We start from the raw sequence: 23,949 nt of genomic DNA on the forward strand, positions 1-23,949 counted from the left end.
TTGCTTTTAATTAGGGAAAGAAGAAGAAAAAAAATGTAAAAAGAAACCAAAACTTGGAAGCTGTTGAAATACATCTGTACACTGAAACTCAAATTCAATCAGTTTTGAATAAAATGGCTTACTTATGATGAACCCTAGGTTGCAATTCGAATTTTGATCAAGGCAGTCATGATTAGTGGAAGAAGATACCAACTAACCAGCATTTCCATCAGCTTCTTGAACAGGGGAGTTAAGGAATTTGTAACCTGGTGGAAGTGAGAAAATAAATTTTGAACGATAGGACTATTTTATATTAATTCTTGTTTTCAGTGAGTTTGAAAGTATGTGCTGATTATAACAGAATATAAAGTTTAAGAGACTTGAATCTGATAGTGTTGCTTTTTCTTGGTGTCTAAAACAGTATTAGAGACTTCCTAATTTCTGTTTTCTGTGATCTTGGGTCTTGATATGTGTAAGCATTGTAAATGCTTACACATTTACCTCGACTACCACCATTTGGTTTAAGTAACAATTGTGAAACTGAGCATGCAAGTGAATGATTGTACAATTTGAGTTTTTAACACAGTCTGTGTTAATTTGAATGCTAACTTTTGGGTTTTTACCTAAGCTATTTCTAGATTTCAGTGTAGTGTAGGATTATATACTGTATACAACCCTGAAGGCTATGACTATGGGAATATAGGGAAACTTAGTGCTAAATAGTGTATATAAAATGTAATACACTGAACAATGTCAGTTGATAACTGGAAAAATAACCAAATCATGTTTTGACAAATACTTAAATCATTAGCACATTTCTTCTACGTGGATAGTTTGTCTTACAGTAATGCAAGATGGTGACTATAACTGACTAAAAATTAGCACACAGAACAACTGGAGAAGACAAGGCTTGTACACAAAGATTATAAGTTCTACATTTTTGCCTTAAATTTTTAGTTTGATTATTTTACATATTTACTATTTTACAATTTTGAAGAGTAAATATGCTTTCTAAATGAAGTTCATATTGATTGCTTTTGGAAGCCTGGTAGGTCTTATCCAATAGTTGAAATTTCATTTTGAAACGAAATTTCATTGCTCCCATAATTGAGGCAGGTTAAGAACAATGCGGAATGTTTCCCCGAAAAATGCACCACATAATGGAATATTTGCCTTAGTTTAGTGTAATTGTGCATTTGCCTAGTCTCAATTGACTTACTCTGGGCAGGCTTTCTGATATGTTTTCAGATAGCAAGGAACTACTGTTTTCTTATTCTTTACCGACTTGACATTATACATACTGTAATCACTAAAGTTGTTTCTTCTCCTTTCTGCTTTTCTTTACAGGTGCTCCTTGACTCTGTCCTTGCCACTTTTTTTGTTCTCTTCTAGATTTACTCATTTCTAGCATTGGAATTTGGTGGCATTTTGCTGTAGACATCATAGCTAGCTTTATCTCTACACTCTGAACTTTTCACTTGTCTGCTTAAACGAGTCCGATTCATTTGCTCACCACTTTCAGATAGTGAATGGTTCAAAGACTGAAGCTGCCCTTGAAATTCTGTCTTTGGGAAGCCCCATAAAAACAGAAGTATCATACATTCTGTCTCAGTATCTGCAGTTGTCAATGAAAAGGTTTTAGAGGTGACTTTTCACTATTACGTCTATTAATATTCTCAAGATTATTTTTTTCTGACATATTCTTCTACATTGTATTTCATGCTTCTTGGACTTAAAGGATGAAAATGCAACTGTTATCCAGGAAGCTGAGGAGGAAATAAAAAAGCCAGATTTTGCAACGCAAGTATGTAAAATTGTATTCAGTTTGATTTAACTTTCTTTTAAGAAAGGTACTATTTTAAGTGAAATATGTTGGCCCCTATTTCAGAATAAACGAGAAATACTGAGAAGATTAAATCAAAATCTTAAAGCTCAAGAAGATGAGAAAGGAAAAAAGGAGTGTAAAAATATCTCTGAATTAGCTGGGTCTGAAGATGGTAAGGAACAACAAGAAGGTGACCATCCACTTCTAGGAGATCGCAAAAAATGGGAATCTGGGGCATCTGAGTTGGTAGTTCCTCTAGCTCAGTTATCAATGGAAGATTCTCTCTCCGGAACAGACCGTAAGTACTTTTTTTTTTTTGTCACCATATTAGTAAATCAGTTTACCATGTGTAGCGTCTGTTTTTATAAAGCAAGTACTCTTTATTATTATTGTCTTGTTATCAGTTGTGTGTCATCTGCTTCTAGAAAACAGGTGGTTATGTATTCCCTTGGATAAGGAATAAGGCACAGGCTGAGTAATTAATTGGCCTGCGGGAGATTAAACAAATAATTTCCTAATTTCAACAAATAGTTACCTGATGAAATGCATGGTTACTTTCTTTGAGCTTGCTTTGTAAATGTCTTTTTAAATAGGCACTAATTTAACAGAAAGAATAAAAAGCACTTGAAATATATGGAAGTTTCTTATTTAACTTCAAAATCATTTTATGTTGTCAGTAGAACAATGAAAACTGAGGATTTTCTCAATTTGTATCAGCTACTTTTATTGCGCCCTTCATCAATCTTAGATTTTTTCTTTTTTTAAATCAAGCCTGTCTCTTCAAATTGTCTATCTGCCTTCTCTGGTCTTTTGGGTGGAGGACCTTTTTCCTCGTTTCAGTGTGTCTTATTAAGGGGTCTGTTTCACACTGAAAAAACAAATAATCATTGAGAATGTGACAGACTTACTTCATAGCATAGTATGGCTAGGATATTAGAAGATCAAGAAACTTCTTTTGCTCTATTATTCTTTGTTGCTTTATATCCTGTTTTCCTTGGGGGGAGAAATAACAGAACAAATGTCAAAGGATAGCACACAAGAGACTTTCTAGTTTCCCATTTCAGGTAAAGTTAAGACTATCTCATGCCAGTTTTAAACATTTCTCATATTGTTTTCTTTTGGAGTGCCTGAATTGCTGAAAAGATCTCCTGCTGCTATTAAGTTGCAGATGTTAACTGGCATTGAGTAACTCCTGTTATTAAACGGAATTGGCAGAAGAAGAACTCTAGACTTCTGAGGACAGTCTTTAGGCTGTCTGACTTTGAGTGAGGTGGCATGAGTCTGGCTTTGTAGTTTTTAGTTTTGTGGAGGTTGTTTGTTTGTCCATTATATAGAAAGTGAATAAAAGTTTCTAATTTCTACAAGTTTCTGTATTTGTGTCCCGACAGGACAAACTCTGGGGGAAGTAATTAGATCAGATATTGGCGAACCCCACAGGAAAGTCTGGGGCAAAAGCCCTACTGATTCAGTCCTGAAGATCCTAGGAGAAGCAGAGTTGCAGCTGCAAACTGACCTACTCGAGGAACTAGATGTAATAAATGGTAAGCGCAGCTGGTAATTATCTGCACTGCAAGTGTAAGAAGTGCCAGATTGCCAGTTTGTCTACTGAGGACAATTTTGAAGTCACAGAAGCATATTCTATCCTCACTCTTGCTTTCCACTTCTGGGTGTTGCCTCAGTTCTAAATGTTCTAAATGTCAGCACAAGCTGATATTGGAAGGCACCAAAATACTTCAAACTCAGTGAAGTGGTAAGAAATTAAGAAGGATGTGCTGAAAGGGAACGATCTTCATTTTGTTGAAGAGTCTTGGACTTTGCTTACTGATAGAAACAACTCTGTTTTTTAAAAGGGTGTCATCAACTGAATATTGTATTACACAGGTCTTAACCTTCTTTTAGCATATGACTTACCATATGAGTGGATTTTTTTTTTCTGGTCAACTCCTGCTTTTTGTCCTTTCCAAGGACAAAAGGACTTACGTTTATTCCAAGTATAAACTGGTACTAATGATAATGTAGCAAGTAAAATTCAAATTCTAATATTTCTAGCTTTCCTCTTCACAATAGTTGCAATAAAAGCATGCAAACTTTTCTATTCTGTTTTCCTTTAAAGAAACAAAAATTCTCAACTTACCTTGTAGTCACATTGTAGTTTATTATCCAGCTGTGTCAAAGCACTGTTTAAATAATAGAATAATTTTGTAGTAGGTACTGCAGAACTTCTTCAAGAAGATCATCAGTCCTTAATTGTAAAGGAGGAGAAGGAAGAGAAAGCTTTTCCTACGGTCGGAGCTCAGTCTTCAGTACCAGTTGGTATCACAGAGTCTGACGTGACTATACCAGAAGAATCTCAAAGAGCTGGACCTACCCAGGTGCAGAGCAAACCTATTATGCTGGATGGTAAGTCATTTCATTAGTAATTCTAATTACAATCTGTTTTCCAATTCAGTGAGGGAAGTAATGATCCTGTATACTTTTATATCTTCCCATAAGTAATGTGCAGTTTTTCATTAACACATTTTAGGTAGGACCAAGTGCTTTCCAGGCCTGTGTTGTAATTTGATTCACTAAAGAATTTTGTAAATTTCCAGAAACCTTTTTTGTGTGCTTATAGAAAACTCTCTAGAATACAAGTGGAATCCTAAAGTGCTTCAATTTTGTTGTTGTTGGGTTTTTTGTTTGTTTCTCCCCATCAGTTGTGCTGGAATCTTTTCCCCTATATAGTACCAGCACCCTGCTGGTGTCTGGGGGAATGTTACTGAGGTTTTTAGAAGACATGGTTTGTTGGAGCTTTAAGATACTTCTCTCGTATCAGAAACACACTTTTAGCTCTGGAGTTACAAAACTTCAGTTGTTTCTGCAAAATGCAGAAAATTATTAAAGCTGAAGGATTTAAGTGTAATCTTAAGATGTATAGTCTGTCCTGTCTTTTTGTTTGTTTGGGATTCATTTTTAATGAGGTATATGACTTTATTCATTTCAGAGCCTGATGATTTGGAAGCAGAGATGTTGGAAGAAACAGAAGAAGGTAAAAAGCACCAGAGTAAGGAGAGCAAGGAATTTCCCATCACTGTTCATGAAGTGTGGGTAAAAGAGAAAGAGGATAAGTAAGTACTCTCTTCTTCTGATCCCTCTCTCTCCAGTTCAAACTACTAGCTTTAACTGAGTAGGATTTAGATACATCAGTTAAAATGTTAAGTTTAGCTAAAGCTTCATTGCTTGTCTGCCGTGTCAGTTTTACTGTACTTGGCAGAGGATTTTTTTCAGTGGAATAATGACTATTTTTACATGGTGTTTCCCCTGGATGTGGTATTTTGTAATAGGGCACAACATGACAGAAGAAATGAGGCACTTGCTGAGAAAGTAGCGCTTGACAAGGTGCAACCACAAAAGGAAGCTCCAGAAGGTCAGTTGAAGTCTCTTGTTTTGTTTATTGTAGCTGGCAGTTTGCAGTACTTGAGCCATCCCTTCTCACTTCTTCACAAACCCCAAAACAGCAAGTTTTCTGTTTTCATTTTCTTTTTTAGTTCATACTTCTAAAAAGCAAATTTCTGATGGATTGGGAAGACAAATTGTGGGTGTTATTTTTGCCACTTTGGAAGAAAACATGCAACAACAAAGCTACACTATGTATATCATAGAATTGCTTGCTCTTGGAGGTCTTTGAAGTAACTTTAGAAGGTCTGCATATTTTACAGTAGAACAGAAAATACATTGGCAATAGTGTCAAGTATCATTGATGATACTATTGCATCTATTTATGGGTGGCTTAAGCAAACTGGGGGGGTGGTTTTCCAGTGTTTGGGCGAATTATGTTCAGATAGCTTCAGAGAAATCTAGTATAAGGCAAGAAGCAACAGATGAAAATGGACGACACCGTAATTTCAGGCATGGACTGGATAACGAGAAACTAGAAGGCATGAGAACAGAATAGGCTATAGCTGAGGGCTGTATATTCTCAAAAAGTTAAAATGGGAGAATTTCACATTATAATGTATTTACTAAAATAATGCAAAGAGATTTTAATACTTTTACAGTGCTATCTATTTTCCTCTTTAATTGTACAACAGAAATGAGTTAGTTTTATTCACTTCAGTTACTTTTTCCTCAAGAGTTTGGGGTTTTTTATCTATTTAGATTTGTAATGGACTTTCTTTTACTGCATCAGAAACTTGTTCCAGTGACTGTCTGCAACCTGAACCCTTATTCCAGAGGGTAATACAGCCCCCAGCTGTACCAACAGCCTCACCAGTTCTGTCAGCTCAGTCTTCACAGGAAGAGCCTTTTGTACCTCGTTCACGTTCCATATCACCAGCAAAAAATAAAGGCAAAAGTTCATTGTTGATTGGACTTTCTACAGGGCTTTTTGATGCAAACGACCCAAAGGCAAGTTTAAAAAACTAAAAAGGAATACTTTTCTATAGTAATACTATTTTCTTATTGAGGCTGAATGAGGCCAGAACAGATGGCATAACTGTTTCAGCAGGTGTTTGTATTTGTCTAGCCATGGCTGCCCTGCAGTATGACTGCACTGTGTTCGTTGGATCAGCAGGACTCGCGCAGCAGTGAGAGTCTCTGGTTTCACCATTCAGCATTCTGTGTCCAGGTGTTTGTGGAGGAATGCCACCACTTCTGTGAGACATAATGGAGGGAGTTCACGAGGAAATTCCTAACTTCCCCTATCTGCTTTCACCCTTTTGTGCAGTTTTTCAGACTTACCACTACCTTGCCATCATAAACGTAAACACTGAACAGATCAGCAAAGGTATCTTGTCATTTCTGGCAGCCAAGTGATTGGGTGGGTTTTTTCCTGTAGGATTTAACCAACTAGCACAGGTTTTGGCTGTGAAGCAGGAAGACTGAAGAAGAGTGAATGGAACTAACTGCTTTTTTGAAGGCGTTTCCTGACCAGCTACATAGAGTTGAGTGGCAGCTCACAGTCTGTGAAATGAGCATAGGATGGTGGAATGTGGTTTTGATATGAATTTAAAACATTTTTAAAATAGTTATGGAACTAGTAGGTGAAACAGACTTCTTAAATTACATGCGATACTTGCCTGGGTTCTAAAGTGGAAAGTGCATAAAAGAACAGCTGCTTTTTGGAGAAACGATGGTGGCAAGGGTTCTCTGGAAACTCGCACACCTGCATTGCATTCAGTCAATGTGTAGTAAAGGATTTCCTAGGTGGTGGAATGCCAGATGAGGAAGAATGTTTCTTCTTTTGACTCCCAGCCTTTTTTTGTGAGTGCATGAAAGAAGGTGCACTGTTGATGATTAATTGAATATTGAATAATATCTATTGGTTGATGCATTGCTAGGAAGCATAATACCAGGGATAGTGCTGTTTGCATCTGTGGGACAGTAAGACTTCTTGACAAGCTTGCATCTGTTTTCACAGATCAATATATTCACATAAATGTATTTATTACTCTAATTTTGATTCCTCAAGAGTTAGTCTATCATTAACTTCCCTAGTTCATGAAGCTGTTTATCTGGCAGTTGGACAGGGATTATAGAAAAGCTAACTTGTGAGTAGGGGAAGATGAACATTCTTTGTACCCTTATCAGATTTAGAAAGCAGTGGATATGCTTTATAATGAAGTTCTTCAGTGTATCGATATGAACTGCTTCAGTATGTCACTTGTTACTGCATATTTGGCATGTGTTTTAGCCATAAGTGTTTGTCACAGAATTGTTAATGTAGTACCAGATGAGCTCTATATAATACCAGAGAGCTTGGAGAAAAGCAACAGATGTGTTGTTACTGCTGCAGTAGACCTGATGAAAGAGAGCAACAAATTCCCTTTCCTCATTTGGCTGCAACAAGAGGACGCTCAGTACTTCTTTGCAGTATCTGCAAATGTAACTGACTGGAATTTCCCAAATATGCCTCTGCTGCAGCTCTTACCCAGAAACTAAGGAAACCTTTAGCAGGGAGCAGGGCAGACAGAATTAGTGTCCTATCTGTAGGCAGGTCTGTACGCTACCAGAAGTAGGCTAATAGGAAAAGAAGCATTTTTCAAAATACCTGGATACTTTCAAACAATGGGGAAAAGTCAGTCTTCTAATTGTTCCATCACTTTGGTAGTTAGTGGTCAAAAAGGGTGGTTACTCCTTTGATGGCAATAATGGTCTTGGCCATGTGCTGACAGAGATTTGGTATTTGACCATGTCTATGAATACACTGTGCTGGTACTATATGCCAGCTAGCTGGTACTAACTGAGGAACTATTTTTTCATTAAAATTTAGGGGGTTTCATTGGGAGCAAACACTGACCATGCATGTATTCGGAGCTATGCTGAAGGAAGTTGAGGCTTATTGGTAAAACTTCTTAGTGCAGATTAGGTGTTGTTTTTATTCATACTATGGTGAATATTTAATAATTTTTGAGGGTTCTTGGACTTCTTAAAAGAGAGATCTGGTAGATCACTGAGCAAACAGTTACTTTGTTTCTGTATTGCTTTATTTCCATTGCAACAAATTACTGTTGTAATTTGAACTTCTTTCTAATACTTCTTGTAACGAACTTCTTTCTAATACTATGGAACTGTCTTGAAATACACCGTAAACAAAAGTTACTGTTTTCAGTGACCAACCTAGAGATGTAATAAAATGTCATTTTAAAAACTATTCGTCACCTACTTAAAATGGTTCTAAGCTGTAAGTGATTGACATACATTGTAAACAATTGCATATATATATATATTATTTATCTACTGCAATGTTCCTTTTCTTTAGATAGCCGTCAAGGTAACGAACAAATCTGCACAAAACCAGGATCCTGTATGTCAGTTGATGTTCTTAAAGCTTTTCAATCACTGTAACCCGTAAAGGCAGAAGGAATGCTTTCCTTTTAGCTAAGAGGCAAAATTCAAGATGTCAAATCTTCAACAATTAGAGTATCTGTGCTGGACCTTTGAAACGGACCTTCAAATGCAAAAGGACCAAAAAAAAAAAAAAAAAAAAAAATCTCACTTTAACGTATTTTGTAACCTCAGATTGTCTCTAGTATTGTTACCAAACAGGCTTTTTATTACCTTTGCAGATGTTGAGAACATGTTCGCTCCCGGATCTTTACAAACTGTACAGAACTTTAGTCGATGTTCCCAGTGTAGCAGATGTGCAGCATCAACATAATCTTGAAATAGATGATACAGAAGATGAGCAAGCCAAAGAAGGACCCTCTGATTCTGAGGATATGTGAGTGTATCAACTGTATCAAGTATTTCAACAGGCATGTTAGATCAAGAATATTTTTGGTTAGACGCTAACAATTATACACAGTATACCAGCATGGGGTTTTTACCCAAATTTTTAAAATCCTGTATTGAATAGCATTTACTCCGAGTCTCGTTCCAGCGAATTGAGAAGCTAATGGGATGTACTGCTTACAATAGCTGTCTGAATTTCCTTTCTAAATTCCATCCAAGATGCTATTCTGTCTGGCTTCTGCACCTTGCATTCCGCTGAAGCAGATCAAAGTTGATGGCTACCGCTCTTCTAGAAACAAAGATTTCTTGAATATTTCCTTTCTTCGTATGTTCTGGGAATCTCGCCCATCTATCTTCTCTACTGTTGTGTTGGGATGTCCTTCAAATCCCCCAAATTCTTTCAGGGGCTTCAAAATTTGGCCCTGGCTCTTGACTATTCCTTGCAGCTTGGGTAGTCTGCAGGGATAAAATCATCTGGTGTATCTATTCTGATGAGATCTAGATCTCTTTTTGCTCCAGACACATTTTTATCTGGATTGGGAATGTTATACTTGCCAGGGTTCTATAATAGTGCACAAATACAAAGATTTTGAAATTCCCTTACTAATAAAGTTGAATTGAGGACCTATCATCATCTTTTTACAAAACGGTCTGGTATCTGTTTAGCAAATCTTTATTCCCTGTGTCTTGCATGATATAATGGTATCCGTGCTGTAATCATGTTGGACCGAGGACACAAATATTTGTCTCTCTTTCCCCTCCCCCTCTCCAGCTACACTGGCTTTCCAGTTTGTTGGCTTAACAAAAGAAATGAGCTCTTCCTACAGGGTTTGTCTTGTAAAGTATTAATTATATAAACCTTGTATCACTTTCTTTTAGTGTGTTTGGGGAGGCAGATACAGATTTGCAGGAACTCCGGGCCTCAATGGAACAATTGCTTAGGGAGCAGCCTAGTGAGGAATTCAGTGAAGAGGAGGAGTCTACTTTAAAGGCTAATGTCATCGAATGTGTAACAAATGGTACAGAGCTGGAGGAAGGAGATGAAAATAACCCCAGCAGTGAAAGTGCACTTAATGAAGAATGGCAGTCAGGTATAATTTCTGCTATACCTGTTTTAGAAGTTATTTATTGATGTTAACAGTTCAAACACAGAATAATGTTTTTGCATTGAATACTTATAATGAAATAAAGCTCTAATTAATAGTTTTTATACAGAAGTTTAAAAAAATCAGATAATACTTACACCTTCTGAATGTTAAGGTCAACATCTAAGCAACATTCAGTGTTGCAAATTAAATGTTGGCTATTTGTTAGGTAGTGATTATAAGTCACTTTTTCTTTAGTTGTCTAAAACTAGTCTTCAAGGAAGATCAAAGGCTCTGTGCACATCATATGTTTTGAATAATTCATGACCGCAATGTAAGAGTGAAGAAGAAATAGCAATTGACATGACTGGAGTATCTGGGATCCGGCTTACATTACAATTAAGTAATTTAACAAGCAGTCGAAAGGAACGTGAAATTATTAACCTTGTCCTTAGCCCAAAATAGCTGTTAATGCAGTCAAACTAAAAGTGAGACAGAAAAATTTATTACTGCTTTTAGCATTTTGCATTAGCTACACACAATGGTGCGTCCTGAAGTTTCAGTTCTGGTTTTTAAATTCTGGTTGAAATATAAGTACTTTACTACTGCTGTAAAATAAAGTGCATTTAGAAATATAGGTATAAAAAGATGTAGAAAATCAGTAACTAATCTAAAACGTAGCTTTTGTGTAGCTTTGGTTTATTGAAGACAATTTTAAACAAATTGAAAATCTGTTTTAATATACCTGTAAGATACTATCTATATAATACATTCCAATAAGTATTTTAATGTAAAATGAACTTCTTTCATTTTTTGGACAGTGCTGCTGTTATACACTGATAATATACAATACTATCTGTTTCTGTGATTCTGTTGTTGTTGCAAGCGTTATGGTATTTGGTGTCAGTGTCCCACCTTCTAGGTTCATGATGGTTCTTAAGAATTGCAGGTTTCATTGTTGGGTGTGGGAGGAAGGCCTTCAAAACTCAGGGGAACAGGCAGAACTTGAAACCAAATCTGTTCAAGATCCAGATGCTAAATACAGGATTAGAAGTCATCTAGTGGGTTTTTAACCCATATACAACTCTTCTTTTTATTTCAACAATAATTTCTTGAATCAGGGATGTGATTTGGTCAGGATTATACCTTACACTAATCATATATAGGAATTGAAAGTAGTAGAGTTTTAATACTAACTCACGAAGTCTGTGACCTACCAGGTAATACTATGTATTTTTCTTTAAAGATTTTACAATATAAGCTCTGAAATCTAAGAAGTTGTAAGGTTTCTGTAGCCTATAAGCAAAATCATCCTGATTTCTCTCGCATATCTTATTGCACCAATTGGCATAGTGTATCTGCTACACAAAGGAGCTGCACTCATAAAAGAATGAGGAACTTTATAGCTAAATTAGTACTGGTTTTTTTAGACTTGCTCCATGGAACAAGATGCATCTCAGTGCAGAAATTAAATACCTGATTCTTAATATACACATCCTTATTTTCTGCTGGAAGACAGCTGCTTCATTAAGGAGCTCCTTTCCCTAGCATGGGACAGGCACTGAACCCGTCATCAGTTCCACCTCAGAAATACGTGGAATGGTTATATGGAACTTGACCTACTAACATTGCTTTGCTAAATAAAAGTCTGCTTTAAGGCCATACCTTGTTTTCCTTCAGTATGAATACCCTTACGGCTAACTATCAGAGTGGGGTTTTAGAGGAGATAGCTAGATGCTTCCCATTTGGCATTCAGAATTTCTTTGCTGTCAAGAAAGGGACTCTTCCTATTTCCTTGCAGGTTGTCCAGAACATCTGCCAACATCGTCTAGTGCTCCTGAGCTTACCTGCTTTCATTACACTTGGCGGTCTGCGTGGATATCAAGTTTAGGGACATAGAAACAACATTAAGAATGTAGGAAAACGGAGGGGGTTTTACTGTTGTTTTCTTTCTTTATAGATAATAGTGATGGAGAGATAGCCAGTGAATGTGAAGAATGTGACAGTATCTTCAGCCATTTGGAAGAGTTGAGATACAACCTGGAGCGGGAAATAGGCTTTGAGAAATTCATTGAAGTTTATGAGAAAATAAAGGTTTGTGGAATAACCTCAAGTGGAAAATACTTTAAGAAACAAGTAGCTAGGGCTGTTTACTGTGCCAGTAACTAATTGCATTGTGTGACTAGAATCAATGCTCATTTCTTTAGTCTTTTATTCTGTTTCAACACACTAAAATATTAACAGAGAAAATGCCATGCCAATGGATTAAAGAGGAAAACTTTGGGTTTAACCATTTAATAGATTTGAACTATCTAATTCTATACCCATTCTAATTTTGGCAACATGGATTGTCCTTTCTCCCAGGCTATACATGAAGATGAAGACGAAAATATTGATATTTGTTCAACCATAGTTCAGACTATTCTTGGAAATGAACACAAACACCTGTATGCCAAAATACTTCACCTAGTAATGGCAGACGGAGCCTACCAAGAAGGTAATCTCACTCTATGCTGGCAATTATGGCTTGTCTTACGTTCTTTCTTGGTCATATACAATAGGTTCTAATATACTTTTAAAACGTATCTGTGCTGTGTTATATTGATTGGCTAAATTGATAAAAATATTTTTCACGAAGGGTATTAAGCCTGCTGACCACTCTGATTTAACAATATGTACATATACAGTCAACTGTAACAATTGCTGTCTTATGAAAGGTGCAGTGTAATTATTTAAATGCTGTAAAACAGTTATGCAGATTGGGAAGATGGAAGTCTAGAATAAAACTTTCAGAATTAAAAACAATTTTATCTTAAGAATTAATGAATTCTTAGCTAAAATAATATTGTTCTTACCAAAACTCTACTTTTAACGGGTTGCAGTATCACCGCTTTTCTGAAAGGAAAATTTAATGTGGCTCTTTATCCTAGAATTGTCATTTTTTCAGAAGAACTTGAAGTGGAGGGTACCATCCATCTTAGTTTTCAGGTGGCTCAGTAATACATGAAGAGAATTTATCTTGCTTGGGAGCCCTGCCTAGCTTAGCACAGGTTACTAGGCAGACGGATAGTTCCTAGATCTTTGAGTCACTCTATGAAATACCACACAGACCACTATCAATGAGAAGTGGTTTTGGTTGTTTTGGGTTTTTTTCCCTCTCATGTCAAAAATTTAACTGCAGTTATGTAATTTTAGATTTCTAATGATGAAAATATTTACTGGAGAGAGAAAAACCAAAAAAATCTAAAATCTCAATTATTTTTATAGAAATCAGAAGCATTATATATTGGCTTTAGAAATGTGTGCAATGATAGCTATTTAATGTATTTCAATTTTGAAAAAATATTCTAATGCATGTTAACCAACGTCTACTTTCTGCATCTTTTAAATTCTTTTACAAATGTGTTGTAATAGCAGTGAATAAAGGGTCAAATAAGATTACGGCTTTCTATGGGTTTTATATGTAAATGCTTGGGGGGTAAAATGTCTTTAAAACATAATAATAAAAAAAATAATTTCTAATACAAATTACATTTTCCCACTTTTTCTTTGCTACTGATACGGAACCACTCACTAAGAATAACCAGTACCATGTTGTTTTCATGCTGTGTTATAGAAGTATGACAGAAAAGTGTCTGAAAAATATTTTTTTCAACCACAATTTATTGATTTAGTGACAGAATTGGAAATACATACTGTAGTAGTTCATTTTTCAAGTGTCCAAAGGACTGGCAATATAGAACGAGAAGAAAACGGTAACTATAGTGTTACCAGTTTCTTTTCCTTGCCACTTTGCCTTAAGGATATTTTAAAACTAGTACTAAAAGGCTTAAATGACAATTTGCTGAAATGTTGGCATACAAATTGTAAGCTGTTGTCTGAGTGAACCCTATTAAAATGAGCCGACTTTCATCTTGCAAAATGCTGATTAACAAGTGGGCTATTTTTAATAGCTTTAGTCCTAATTCTGTATTTTACGAATCTGTGTTAGCATACAAAAATGTACAGAAAAAGTAGTTCTTTACATTTTAGACATTTAAAGTACATGTAGTACTTTAGTACTAACGTACATAACTACATTTAAAGTAGTTCTTTAAATTTCAGACATTTAAAGAAAAAAATCCTACGCCAATAAAGATGAATAGTGGACAAGTGACAGTCAGAAGCATGTTCATGAGCTTCTGTCTCAAAAGTTTTATACTCTTCAAATAAGAAAAGTTAGGGAAAAAATCTATATTGCTCTTTCCTAAGAGGATTATTCTAACTGAAGCAGGCCACTTGAGATGAAACTATCTTAGATTCACTAACCCAAGAAAGATGACATGTTGTTCAATATTTGTACGCGTAGTGCTTTCAAGGCAGTTTCGGTAACAGTCACTTCATTGGTGACTGACTAGTGAATTGTTGTATTATTGCTTACCAAATTGCAGTTTCTAGTTTGTTTTGTAACCCCAGCTTGATTTTGTGTGTGTGTGTGTGTGTGTGTGTGTCACTCCTTTTCACCCTGTCTATCCCCCTCTCCTGCTTTTTACAGATAACGATGAATAAACCTGACTCAGGAAATTCCTTAATGCTGTACTACATATCGGTGTTTGAAGTCTGCACAGATGAATAACAAATTGTAGTGGAGAATGTAACATGGGGCAGGAGAAGCAAGACTTCAGAAAAGAATGTTGATTGTATGAAAAAGGGGAAAAACATGCCTTTTAAAACTGAGATACCTATACATTTCTCTTGTGCGTACTTGCCTATGTGTTCATTAAATATTAGATGCCCAAAATGTTAAAAACAAACAAACCCCCAGAAAACACAACAACAAAACAAACCCCCCCAGAACCTGTAATCTCTCAAATTCCAAAACAAATATAGAAAGGAATACTTGTAGATAATTCTGACACAAAACTGAGACCTATAACGTAAACCAGAATTTCTGCCGTATCAGCAGTTGGCTGGTACAGTTAAGCAATTGGAAGCATTACGGTGTTGTGGAAGTACCGACATCTAGCTATTCACATACATACTTAAAATAGCCTTTCTTTACACCTACATAAAGAAATTACTTCATTTTTATTGACCCTTGTGGTTGTATTTTAATAGCATCTTAACCTAGTGGTCCAGTTTGAGTATTTCACTTTTTTTCTTAAAAAAAAAAAAAACCCAAACAACTATTTTGAAGCTGAAGGCTTCTGTCCCTTTTTAACCAGTGTCATCTGAAATATCTTAATGGCATTTCTAAACCAAGGTGAACTGGTACTTCAGTCATCATTGAAATGTCTGGGGATTTTTGAGATTGTAAAATTCATTTGGAACTAGAATACTTTTTTTCCCAGTATTTTTCTTCCCCTTCCCCAACCCCTTCCCAAAATCCCAACTATTTAGCTCTTTTGAATGTTGTAATCTGGTCAATGATAATATAGTATGCTGTTGAATTGAAAGGAGTGGGGGTTTTCCAGTTTGTTTTTAAATTCTTACTGTTACACTCATGGCTCCAGCAGCCACGGGGGAAAATTAAATACTGCAGGCACAAGTGCTATGTAATCCTTCTCATCTTTTTGGCTCATGTTTTGTAGCTTGATTTCCACCACCCCGAAAGAAAAAACAGGTTTCTTCTGACCCGTATTTCCTTGTTCCTCCTGTTGAAGCAGTACTATACAGGGTGGACATTAGGTATGCTGCTGTTTTCCAGTCATCATCTCTGGAACAGCTTTACTGGCTTACCCATACAGTAAGTCTCCTGTTACAAACCTGATGAACTGTCAAACTTCCAACTGCCTATTGGAGAAAAACAGATTTATTTTTTAATTTTTTTTTCAGCTACAGCCAGTCACAATCTAAAACTGTCAAGAGTTACTTTTCCACAAAGTAAAATCAAGTATATCTCTCTCTATATATATAATTTAGAACTGTCAAAATATGTACATGATTTTTGTATAATTGTTTTATGGTGGTGTTATTAAAAGTTTTGCCCACTGAAAAGTGTTAATTTTTTTAAACACATCCAATTCTTAAAGGTAGACCAAGCTTACTGTATTTCAGCTGTATTCTGGGAACCTGCGATGAGAATAAAACTAATAATCATCAATTCCTTTAATACTAATTTTTTTATACCCTTATTTACTTGATAAACACCTCTTGCTTCATCTGATGAGAAAGTGTGATCATTGTTGGAAACAGAGCTGGTTCTGTCCTATGCTGCTTCTCTTCTCCTTCCCCTTCCTTCTTTTTTTTTCTTTTAACTTTCCACAGTATATTTTGGGGCTTTTCACTTCCACTTTTCACTGCTGAATAACCTATTCAGAGAGATGATCCTCATGAGCTGCATCATCCATGACATTTAGCAAATACACTCTAAAGACTTCATGAGTCTGCATTATTTTCCTTTTTCAGGTTTGCTTTTCAAATCATACTTTGCCCACCTTTTGGGGGAAGGTAGGACCCAAAACCTTTAGATTGAAGAGAATATAGATTAACCATACGGAAAGAAGATGATACACCAATCCGTATATTCTGCGCTCTGTGGTTTTGAATTTTCTCAAGGTGATACAGTCTTACTGAAGTTAAGGGTTGGGGGTTGTTTAATTCTTTTTAAATTGAAATCATATCATTATTGACATTCTTCATTTCTTATGCAGTGTGCTGGCTTGCTCCTGGTAAGAAAAATGGACATAATCTGCAGACTTTGAGCTTTACAGACATAGAGCTTTTTATCAATTAATGATTTGAAAAATATGCGTAGATTGTGCACAGCTTTTCACGAATAATCTTCAAACCTGCCAACCAGGACTGGATATCCTCGATATCCCTCAAGAGCTAATTTAAAATTGACACAGTAAATAAGTTTGTCTGCTAAAGAAATACTTTTATCTGAAATTTTAAATCCCTATTTAAGGTACGCTATAACGACATCAAGGACAGTGTGACTTCAGGATGATTTATTGGTTTGTATGTAATAACTTACTGAAATTAGATGAGCATTTGGCTTGTATTCATATTACATTCACTATAACGAATTTTCTGTTGTAATTCTAGTAGCAAATTGAGATATAGAATGGTGGTTTTGGCATAAAACATACTCTGTAAGCTATTTCACATTATGTCCCTGTCCTCGGTCTTTCTTCTTGACCCCTGAAGCCAACCGTAGTTCAGATGAGGAATCTTTTTAAAAAAAAAAAAAAAACAAAAAACAAACAACAACACAAAAAACCCCACAACAAACAACCAAACACAAATGGAAAACCACACATACACCTCTCCCAAAACCCCAAAAAACAAGCCCATAATGCCTCTATCATGCTGCCCTGCAGCCATGACTATAGTCTATGACGCTGGGGTCTCCTAGTTAACTGTGCTATTTACGGCTGTATGTGTGCCTTGAGTTTTCTGACCTTCAACAGAAAGGAGTAAAACCCCAGCAGTGAGGCAGAACTAGAGAGAAAGGCGTCCTCGTGGCCTGTGGCAGGAAGATGGAGCCTTGACTGCTAACGGGCTTTGTTTTGAGCTGAACAGGTACAGTAATCCTACCCTGAGCATTGGTGCCCAGAATCTGTTTCGAAGAATGGAGCCCGAAGAGGCTTTTGCTCTTCAGTTTGCTGAACTTCGAGCGGGTATTTGAAGTTACTGCTAGAAGGTACTTCAGAAAAACGCATTGCTTGGTTGGGCAGTGTGAACCAAGGCAGATCACTAACATTTCTGTGGTCTGGTAAGCCAGTGGCTGATTGAAACTAAAGTTCCAGCGTACCACATTCCTGACAGGTTCTCTGTGCTCTCGGGACATCTACATCGTTTGTCAATCATTCTTATTTCAGCTTTTAGTGCTTCTGTCTCCCTCTTGCTCTGATGTGTGCGTAAATGCTGAACGTGTATTCAAACGTGCATTCTCTACTAACCCTTTTGTTCTAAAGCTTTACAACCTTGCCTAAATCTGTTGAAAACTTACAAGATATTCTTGTAAGATTGCTTTTTTCACATGTGTTTGCAGGGGAAGCTACACCCTTTCAAAACTCTGACTGTCCTCAACTCGGAGTTGAGCTGCGCGTCCTTAAGCTGGCATTTAGAAAACACAGCCCAAGCCCGCATGTTTGTGGTGCCGTGCCACCGCCAGGTGGCAGCATAACGGCGGGGGGGCGGGGCTCGGGGCGGGGCGAGCAGCGTCCCTCCGGCGGGGGGCGGGACCCGCCGCCTTAGGCGGCGGCGCGGCTTCGCAGCGGGTGCAAGCCCCCCTGCAGACTGCGGTGTGCTTGGGCAGATGCGGGGCCACCCGCTGCGCTAGGCAGGGTCCTGAAGCTGGTGGACGGTCGGTCCGAATCAGCGTGGAAATTCCGAAGTTCCTATGATGTGTATTTCCTTGTACAAGGCCGCGTTCTGAAAACCCTACACATCAACGCAAATCTTCGTATGTTTACAAAACGCTGTTATTCACAAATAATTTACAAATCAAAAATATAGAGAAATATACAGAGCTTACTCACCCGGGTAAGAAGCCTTTAGGTAGAGCACAGTTTCTCAGCCTGTACCAGTCACGCAATCCTCACGCTCCCTTTCCTGGGGGATAGGAGGGCGGCAGGGCATGTCCAGTTTCCCCAAACGACTAGAGGCAAATTTAAATAAAACAAAATATGCCACTTTTAGCACAGTTACGATGTTGTGTATGGTTGGACTCTGTATCAATCTCCCCCTCAGCCAGAGGGTGGGGTAGCAGTGTGCCCCTGACTAAATTACTGATTTGACTTTTCTCTCTCTACTAAAAGCACCTCATCAAGGCTCAAACGAAGCCAGGCTCTACTTAATTTTATTAACTGTGATAAACTAAAGACAAATATAGAAATTTGACTTTTCAATCCTTTCAAACGTTTTTCTTCCCAAATAATTATGTGCTTTCTCAAATCTTATTTTAACACTTGTTCATTCATGAGCCACGTAGGCTAAAATCGAGCATAAAATAGAAACCAACGGTTACCGTTCCTAGAACACTTCTTTTTGCCCTTTTTATCATAGCAGTTTAGATGGAGCAATTTGCAGAGTTTAAGTACTAGTTTTAAAATACATAAAGAGCTGCTTCCTTTAAATTAAATTTGTGTGTTAATGCAATACACGCTTCAAATGCATTTCCAAGTTGATATGTTTTCCAGCTGAGCTGATGAGTTCATCAATTCAAATAGTAGCACTTTGAACGGTTGGCTTGTGCAAGAGTCTTAAAAACCCATCTTGAGCAACTAAAACCTTAATTGAACTGCTTCCATAAAGATATATTAATTTGTAGTTACTCGTGAGACACGTATATAGGAGTTCAGCTGCTCCTGCTAAATTGCTTGCCTGGTGCACTCTTCCAGATTTTATTTCCAAGACATTTTTAAATAAAGATGGAATTTAGCTAATTCCATTAACTCCCTTTTTAACGATGCAGTTTAAAAACTCACAGAGCCAAAGACTTGGAGAGTTTGTTCACGTTAGCTGCAAAACAAAAGCCAAAACCAGGCAGGTTGCACAGTGGGAAAACTCCAGCGAGGTAGCATTTGCTTAGTTCCAGGATGGCTGTGACCGTTCTTTCACAAGTCATCCCTGAGGTTGCCTGTATCAAGTGTGAGGCTGGGGCATTGCATGAGTCACTTCTGCTTGGCTGACGGATGTTCCCTTAGGGACTATAGTCAGCCAGGAGAAAATACAGTTCAGTTTTAAATAGTGCTGTGGCTCCAGCTGATGCAGATGTGCTCTGAGGATAATGGAACCATAATCGGGTCCTTGACATACCCTAATTTTTGCTGTATCCTGCAGACAGTCCTGACAGTAGTATGTTCTCTAGGGGAAGGGATGAAGTATGCGTTTTTGCTGTATCCTCAGTATAGGATAAAACTTCCCCAGATTCAAATTTCAGGCAAAAACTCTGTGGTTGTAGCTCTCTTAATAAAATTTTAAATCTCAAGCAATACTTCAGGGATGCTATTTTCTCCTTCTATCACCTTCCCCATCAGCAGTCAAGAGTTCTCGGTGCTGTTTGTTTTATTGCTGCTAGAACCATTTTAAATGCTATCATCAGACTAGTTTTGCAAAAGTAAGTACGTAGCCTTTTTCTGAAGAAGTGATTTATTTGATGGGGATACAGAAAAGACAGAAAACCTGAATGCTGTTAATGATGAGCTAGAGCTCTATCGATGGTGGAGCTATACCAACATGACCACAGCTTAAGGGGTCAGTCAGTCTCCTTTTTATAAACTGCTGTAGCTGTTGTACTTTCTCTAAACTCTGTTTCTTCCTCTGTACTGAGCTGTAACAACTCTTGATAAAGATGTCGAAAAGACAGTAATAAAATGCATCTAATTTGCCATTATTGTAGCGTACTTAGTTGATCGTTTTCCACTGATGTTAGTTTTGATAACTTACATGGCAGTTTGGAGTATTTTAGTCTTGTTCTTCAAACTTTCTAAGAGGAAATCAAAAGATGAAGATTATGGCAGTTGAGCTTCTCAACACAGTAAACTTGGACTTAACGCTGGACATACTTTCATGCCTTTTTAATTCTAAGAAGTATTAGTGTATCTTATTTTTTCATGCTCGTAAGTTCTAAAGCCTTATTTAGTAGATCTGAATTTTACTGTTAGTAAACAAACATGGAGAATTATTTCCACAGCAGTAAAACGTCTCTAATGTGATTTTTAGCTATTAATAATATAGCATTTTTTTTTCAGCTGTTGAAAAGCCTGATTGCACTGAATTGTATATCCTGTTTCACCGTGGACTTTAGTATATCGGTTAATGATCACAGTGCCCTGAATAACTGAACTCACTGTATTCACTTAATTCACTGCAGTGCCTCCTTACCTCAGATGACCACTGTTGCTTTCTCTACATTGAGCAATCCTGTTTGTCCAGGAAGAGACTCCAGCAAATTCTTACTCTAACAGACAGGGGGGCTAAGCATTGCCAGCTGGGAAAGGGAGCACAGTTCAATCCTGGCCTGCGACCTTTGTTAACCATGCAGTGATACGACAGTAACTAGTCTGCTCAGATCAGTAATGGACGGATTTTCCACCATAAATACCAGTATCTAGCTATACATACAATAGCAGAGCATGGATGACCACAATCATAAGGCTTCCCTCCTCCCAGTAAAACTTAAAAAAAGCTTGAGTCAAATCCCACTGTGATCTGTTAAGATGCTCCTGTTCTCAGCTCTCTGTTCTTTCCCTCTGCTGATGATTATCAGGACCAGCAGAACGAAACGTGCACCCGCCCTCATGCTTCGGCACAAAGCATAGCGTCGTTGATTAAACTGCTGAGAAGATGGGTTTGAGCCAAGTCACCAGACCCTGAGCTGCGGTTGGTGAGGATACGAGCACAACTTCCATCCTGCTTATTCTGCCACAGCGAAAGTCATCTCCACCAGAAGGATGGGGTATAAGGGATGGAGCTATAACTTGAACCACTCTGTAAGAGTTCCTAAAGCTCATCTGTTCAAGGATGGTGCGAGACTGCTTGTGCAGTGTTAGTAAGAGACATTTATGTATGAACATACAATGTGAAACAGGCCTGCCGAGGAGCAAAAGCTGTGTGGTGTATACTGTTTATCTTGCACTAACCAAGTCGTAATGTACTTACATAACACTATTTTTGTTTTCACTTGCTGGCAAAACTCCCCACAGATGTTTTATTCTGCCTTACAGCAGTTAAAAATGTGAGAAATGTATAACTGAAACAGTTAAAAAAAATCTAGTAATTGTGAAATCGCCTGTTTTGTCATATGATAAACCATGGCGGCTTGTTAGAGGGATCACACTGATCCATAGTATGAAACAAGCCAGATGCCTTTCTGCGGTCACTAGCTTTAACAAAGCTGGTTTTGATACTTCAACTCAGGGTAAAATTCAGCAGCCTTGCATACAAGGCCTGTAAGATGTGGGGTGTCCCTCCTGCCCCTCCATTCTGCATTTGTCTTAGTGGTGTCTGAAAAATATGCTGCTCACTTACAGTTACACTGATGTTCATGGAAACTGCAGGTACCCCATTTCTGGAAATCAAACCCTGATGCTTTTTCAGCCTTAGGGAACTGTATTTCCTTGCCGTAGGATAACAGAGAGGTCAGAAGGCTTTGTGATCCTTGGACAGAAGACTCTCTAGAATAATAGAATGAACTGGGAAAAAAAATGTGCTGAAAGCATCTGCGAGGTTTTTTGTGCATACTAGACAATATAATTTTTTGTGCATACTAGACAATATAGTCTATACTCACTTTCTGTGACTAAGTTTACTGTTACTGAGGCCTAGAATTAGCCAAATAAAACAGCAGGGAAGGCTTCTCTGTGTTTCTTGCCTCCATTTCTTACTAACGTTTTTACATTCACTCACTCCCTCTTCTAATGGAAGCTGGGGGAAAAGTGCCGAGTACAGCACTAATGACATGAAGAAAAACACTGAAGGAAGCAGCGGGGAGGCCAAGGTTTCAACCACTCTCCCTCCCTTGCCCAGGAAAATTTCAGTGACCTCTTGACACCTCCCATGGGACACTGAAAATTGACAAAAGTATTTGCCAAGTAAATACAAAAAATGGCATTAGAATAGTATTGTTTCTGACTTAATCCTCCTAAAGTCAATGAAAGTGAGTTAAGGTTCCTGCAGCAGCTATAATGCACTAACCTCATTCTAGATGGCAGTGTATGGGGATATGTATCAGGATTGACTAAAAAACACTTCCACGTACTCAGATGTAGTATTCACTCCAGAACCTGAAAATAAAAATGCCAAAAATTAAGTTACAACTTGTTCCTGGCTTATCCTGGTATTTTGGTTAAAACTATTATGTTTCATGTTATGCAACACTACCTAGAGTCAAAACATTGTTAATTTGTCCTATGAAAACAAAAGGGGGAGGCATTTCAAGTTAGTTATGCCCTGATTATTTATTCTGCCATGTTTTTGCTGGAGTAAGTTACTCAAGAATGATTGTTGGGACTCTTGGAAAATATTTGGGCTTTATTATCTGCCATTTGCCAATTTTTATTCTGAAATCTGGTGATCAGGAATGGAGGGATATTAGAGTACACTGCATCTCAAGCACCTCCATACCATTTCTCCCCACACCTAGAGAATGCCCCTGCTACCCAGCAACACTTGCTGGTCATTACTAACTCTGATCCTGCTCGTTAAAGAGTATTCCAGGAGGCAGGTCGCCAAACTGAAGATCTGTGGTTTAGTTCTGGGAATTGTCCCTTTGCTTCCTCCCCAGCAAGTCATTTAATTTCCCTGCAGAGATAACTGCATCAATGCCAGTCATTATCTCCCCTCATTTGTCTTGCCTTCTCTTACCTTTCCAGTCTTTTTTGTTACTAGTTGCAAAGTCTTCAATGTATGAGGTAACTGCCTTCGTGCTCCCCACCCGTCATACAGAAAAGGAACAGCACAGTAAATACCTCAAATGAGAATGCTTCCAGAATGCAGTACCAGAAAAATGCTCACTGACTAACGTGAACTAGCACATAGGAAAATACCTAGCACAGACCATTTCCTGACAACTGTTTTGAGCACAGCTGCCTTAGCTATATTTAAGGACTGTGACATGGATTAAAAATATATCCTTTTTTTAGTGTAAGTGTGACCTGAGAGAAGAATGGTGGTAAAACTGCCATTAGCTGTTTGCAGTGATGCTTGCAAACAGGTTTTTGGCACACTTATCCATTATCAGTGCCCTAGTCACATCCACATGCAGAATGTTGCTGCTTGCATTTTCTGGGACACGTGGGAAAACATTACTTGAAAATGAGTTTGACTATAGCTCATATAAAGTGTATATTTAAGAGGTATTTAAGAGCTGATTCTTAGCTAAAGGGATGGAATCCAGCTGCCTGTTTTCTTTGGCCC

At 37.6% G+C, this 23,949-nt stretch overlaps 1 protein-coding gene and 1 long non-coding RNA gene across 12 annotated transcripts in view; one reads left to right on the forward strand and one right to left on the reverse strand.

The window, feature by feature from the left end:
* The window catches only part of NEK1 (NIMA related kinase 1), a 49,879-nt gene extending 34,948 nt beyond the window's left edge, over nt 1–14,931 (forward strand). For 9 of the 11 annotated variants that reach the window (XM_076336533.1, XM_076336531.1, XM_076336539.1 and 6 more), the window contains 12 exons: nt 1,718–1,783; nt 1,868–2,102; nt 3,193–3,345; nt 4,010–4,204; nt 4,788–4,911; nt 5,128–5,210; nt 5,973–6,190; nt 8,851–9,005; nt 9,896–10,107; nt 12,062–12,195; nt 12,466–12,598; nt 14,636–14,931. In XM_076336533.1, the coding sequence (XP_076192648.1) occupies nt 1,718–1,783; nt 1,868–2,102; nt 3,193–3,345; nt 4,010–4,204; nt 4,788–4,911; nt 5,128–5,210; nt 5,973–6,190; nt 8,851–9,005; nt 9,896–10,107; nt 12,062–12,195; nt 12,466–12,598; nt 14,636–14,649 (1,722 nt within the window). In that variant the 3' untranslated portion in view covers nt 14,650–14,931. The remainder of the gene's footprint in view (nt 1–1,717; nt 1,784–1,867; nt 2,103–3,192; nt 3,346–4,009; nt 4,205–4,787; nt 4,912–5,127; nt 5,211–5,972; nt 6,191–8,850; nt 9,006–9,895; nt 10,108–12,061; nt 12,196–12,465; nt 12,599–14,635) is intronic. The other 2 variants (XM_076336534.1, XM_076336537.1) reach the window with 1 other exon arrangement.
* Nucleotides 14,932–16,203: 1,272 nt separating this feature from the next.
* LOC143159531 (uncharacterized) lies at nt 16,204–23,463 on the reverse strand. The gene is made up of 4 exons (XR_012995179.1): nt 23,398–23,463; nt 22,729–22,817; nt 18,570–18,688; nt 16,204–16,391 (listed from the first exon to the last, which is right to left on the reverse strand). It is a non-coding gene; the product is annotated as an uncharacterized LOC143159531 (long non-coding RNA).
* Nucleotides 23,464–23,949: the final 486 nt, after the last annotated feature.

Source organism: Aptenodytes patagonicus, chromosome 4, assembly GCF_965638725.1.
Source record: "Aptenodytes patagonicus chromosome 4, bAptPat1.pri.cur, whole genome shotgun sequence".
NCBI classification, from domain to species: domain Eukaryota; kingdom Metazoa; phylum Chordata; class Aves; order Sphenisciformes; family Spheniscidae; genus Aptenodytes; species Aptenodytes patagonicus.